Source organism: Dermacentor albipictus, chromosome 10 (genome assembly GCF_038994185.2).
Source record: "Dermacentor albipictus isolate Rhodes 1998 colony chromosome 10, USDA_Dalb.pri_finalv2, whole genome shotgun sequence".
Classification (NCBI taxonomy): Eukaryota; Metazoa; Arthropoda; class Arachnida; order Ixodida; family Ixodidae; genus Dermacentor; species Dermacentor albipictus.
Genome location: NC_091830.1, coordinates 89,817,405 through 89,821,414, shown reverse-complemented (window position 1 = coordinate 89,821,414; position 4,010 = coordinate 89,817,405). Strand labels below are relative to the sequence as shown.

Below are 4,010 nucleotides of genomic sequence, written 5' to 3'. Positions count from 1 at the left end.
CGTGTTGCGGCTATTGCCAATAATATCTCTATCCAGAGAAGTAAAGCTTCAGGCATAGCTACGAGATAATATTATTATTATTATTTTCTTTTTGCATTGAAATAAAGCAAATCCATAAATCATGGGACATTTGAAAGCGTTCGGCTACCACTTTACGTATAAAAAATACAGGAAATCGGTTTTACAGTGAGCGAAAGCATGTTCCGATAGTGGTAAGGGTGCCACATCAACAATACCTGACAGGCTTTTTGGCTAAGAAACATTTCAAGTTGCTTCTGATGATCCTTGTTGCGTTCTCAGGCCAATTTTTTGACAATGAAAGACTTATGTCTCAAATAAACCGATACTAAAGGCAAACATGTGGTTTTGTTTTACAACTCGTTCGCTGGAAAGCGTGGCCATAATCGGTATTCATTGTAAGTGTTGCATTTTCTAAAGAAAAATAAGGGAATACAGAGGACAGCACGCCAGCGTATACAATTTCTGAAAATGCACTGTGCTTTTCAATATACATGTGCGCTGTGCAAACTTATTTGGGCCCTGTGGTAAAAATGTTCCAGAAAATTAAACAAAAATGGCAACGTGTGCTGACGGCCGCTGGCCATCGGAGAAAGGAGCCTGACTCAGAAAATGGCTGATAGCTGCGCGTAGCACTATCAGTGTGATAGTAATCACAAGGGTTCACGATGGTGTTCGAAGATTCCGCCAGTGGCAGTTTGCCCGGCAGTGTAGGCGGGCGGGCGCCGCATTCCTCATGGCTCCTCTGAACCAGCGCTACACGCTAGTCGGTTTTTCTGATGAATTGGACTGGAGACCTGTGGACTTCGTGGAGCCCATTCCGACGCACAGAGTCTGCAAAGCATGCGGACTGGTGCCCAGAGTGACCGCTTCTCTGCCCTGTCTGCACGTTCTCTGCAAGAAGTGCTACGACCGTTGCCGGCATGACGACGGACGTTGCTGTCCGCTCGATGGTGAGCGAGTCCGGGAAGACGATGTCGAGTGGCGGGAGATTCCAGTAGACAACCTGCTCGAACGAAAGGTGAGAGAGCGGAAATTGCCTGTATGACAGTATGAAAGTATGACATTAATAATCAAAACTATCAACTCAAAGGCAAGCACGGTGAACAAAATTGCCTTGGAGTACTGGATACAAGTTTTATATTTTGCCTAAGTTTAAGGACGCGGTATTTATGCACATCCTATCATTTAAGACCAAGGTTAGTCTTTATTTTTTTTGTCGAGAGCTAATGTTGTTCCATACCTGTAAGCACTGGCAAATCCGAGTAGCTCGAGTGGGCGGAGGAAGAACTGACTGAATTTTCATTGTTGCGTTTGACATGTGTTACATCGACGGCCCTGTGAACATTCAGCAAAAAATGTGGTACAGTGAAGCTGCTTTTGTTTTGTACCCGCCCGTGCTTTACGTGGCTGCTGTCTGCTGCGTCAATCTGTATCACGAAAAAACGCTGCCTATTTGCGATAATAAGTATGTCTTAAGCAATAGGTGGTACTTACTAAACGTAAATCTAGCTCTATCGGTATTACATAACGTGAAAACCGTAAAAAATTTGGTTTTAATTACAGAATCAAAAACGGCTAGATTTAATGTAAAGATACGGTATAGCTATATATAGCTCTCAGTCTCATCTTCGAGGACGCTCATTAACCGTTCTTTTTCATATAACCGCATGTAGACGATAATCATCGCCAACATCAATTGCACTGCGGAAATCAAAAGGCTGTAAGACCGCGTGAAATTTTATGAGTCATTGCGGCCCACTTAGGAAAGAGTAACAAGATGGGACTCGTTAAATGCATGCGGCCTTACAGGATACACAGGAAAACAACTTGCTAGCAATCACAAAGAGTCGGCAAGACTTTATCTCCCTACGATGAAATGAATAAACTGGACGAGGCATAGTCTCACCGCTGCGGAGATGATTTGACGGGGAAGCACATGGGTTGCATATTTCAAACAGCATGCTCTAAGCAATGATTTCTAGAAAACGCATAGCTGAGAGACGCCTTCACCGTTTAAACGATTCTGCCAGCACAACGAAGGTTAGTCGGAAATCATTCATCCGTAACGCTTTTCATATTTGCCTCCTCCTTTTAGTTTTAGCATCGTCATCTGGCTATACTGTTCATTTTCATTTTCCTTTTTATTCGCTGTTATTATTCTTTCAAGATGGTGTGTATATGGCTAAGACACGGTTTATGCTACAACTAATTTCCTCCATCGTAAGCTTATAGCTGTCACTTGTCAAGATACAATGTGCCATGAGACATGCATGTCTATGTATGTAATCTAAATATACTAATTACTGGCAAAACGTCCTAAGCACAATCTAATGCATTGCGGCAACTACATGGTCCAAATTATGAACTTTCCTAATATAACATTCTTCTAATGTGTTTTTTTTTCATACTTTCCTTCAGGTAAAATGCTGGAACAAAGAAAGTGGCTGCCACAGGGTACTGACTGCGTCAGAGCTGAACAAGCACTTTTGTGAAGAGTGTGACCATCACTGTACGTCGTGCCCCAAGTGTTCAATACTCGTGCTTTGCAATGATGTCTGCGCGCATATACAAAGCGAATGCAAAGATTATGCGGTGCCTCTTACAAATGGGGCCCCTCAGACGGCCAACAGTGAACAAACAGCAAGAATGATGGCTTTGCATTCAAGCATCAGTGGTCAAGTGTGTGAAATAAAAGACAGGCTTGTTAAAACTGCAAATGATAATAACGCCCAAAGTGACTATCTGAATGAAATTTCACTTAGCATGAAATCGATCAAAGAAACGCTGCTACATATATCAATGGGAAGCAGAACGTTTGAGAACGTTGCGTCACGAACTGCTGATTGCCTATCGCGCTCTGAAGCAACAAGGGCAACACTGATTGGTCATGGTCAAAAGCTGCAGGAGCTTGCAGGAACAATAGGCAATTCAACTAACACTCTCATGGGAACTTCAGGGGACAGGAAGCGACCTCTACCACAACTGAAAGAAAATGCAGCGAATGCGTTGCACGAAGCACCAAGGTTACATGCGGCGGCTGATAGCGAGGTGCTCGAGAAAGTATGTGAGAAGGTAGATACGATAGAGAGAACCATAGAAAAACAGTTCCAGGACGTCACTAGGACAATCTGTAGTAAGTTAGAAAAAAGTGTTGCAGGCATTACTGAAACACTAAATCGTCCGCAGCGAAAGAGTTCGACGCCATTAAGTATAGAAAAAGAACTGGCACTAAGCACAATGAGCCTAAAGCGATACGAGTTTTCAGTAAAAGGCTTGAAGGCAAAGAAGGAACGTGCATATTCACAAGGCTACTGTGATTGCCCAAGTGTAAACCTATATATCTCAGGATATTACTTGTTGCCAGGAGTCTACCTTAACAAACATAAGGGTACTGTTTTGCTGCATGTTGGTATTCAGCTCCTGAAAGGAGCGATAGACGATTTCCTTCAATGGCCATTCGACAAGAACATTAAGCTGACCGTCAAACATCCGTCGAATAGCAAACATCGCCATTTTGTAACTAAACCTGAAGGCAACCTCACCTACTATGGAAAGCCCCAAGGATCAAGTAACGAAGGGGCATATTTGAGCGACAAATCACTTCCACTGGATGACTTGGAACACAAAGGATACGTCACAGGCGACAATCTCCATATAGTGTGGGAGATTTTTTAGTAAGACCGGACCAAATAATGATGATAGCTGCTTTATGTCTTTGATAATTGCATCAGCTGAGCTGTTCAACCTTGTAGGAATGAACATCGCTCTAGCCCATGTTTTTTGAAAGCCAAATAAAGGTTGCTGTTGGACTGCGTCTGGTAATTCTATTATATACAGCGTGCTTGCTATCATGCATCACACTGATATGACACAGTGGAGAAGAACCTCTGCCAGTAATCTTTAGTTAGTGCCATTAAATTACGTATTTGCGTATAACAAACATTTTAATTACTGCTGTGAATGGCGCGTTCTCACTGAATTTGTAGAAA

The 4,010-nt window shown here is 42.7% G+C and overlaps 1 protein-coding gene across 1 annotated transcript; it reads left to right on the top strand.

Moving 5' to 3' along the window:
* The first annotated feature begins 739 nt into the window (after window positions 1-739).
* On the top strand, window positions 740-3,747 carry LOC135910209 (TNF receptor-associated factor 6-like). Its single transcript, XM_065442262.2, has 2 exons — window positions 740-1,039; window positions 2,440-3,747. The coding sequence occupies exons 1-2, from the start codon at window positions 755-757 to the stop codon at window positions 3,694-3,696; spliced, it is 1,542 nt and encodes a 513-aa protein (XP_065298334.1). The 5' UTR covers window positions 740-754; the 3' UTR covers window positions 3,697-3,747.
* Window positions 3,748-4,010: the final 263 nt, after the last annotated feature.

Excerpts from the sequence above, each read along its gene's own strand:
- LOC135910209 (XM_065442262.2), top strand. The coding sequence starts at position 755 with ATGGCTCCTCTGAACCAGCGCTACACGCTAGTCGGTTTTTCTGATGAA. Across the intron at positions 1,040-2,439 it reads ACAACCTGCTCGAACGAAAG|GTAAAATGCTGGAACAAAGA; the intron begins GTGAGAGAGCGG and ends ACTTTCCTTCAG.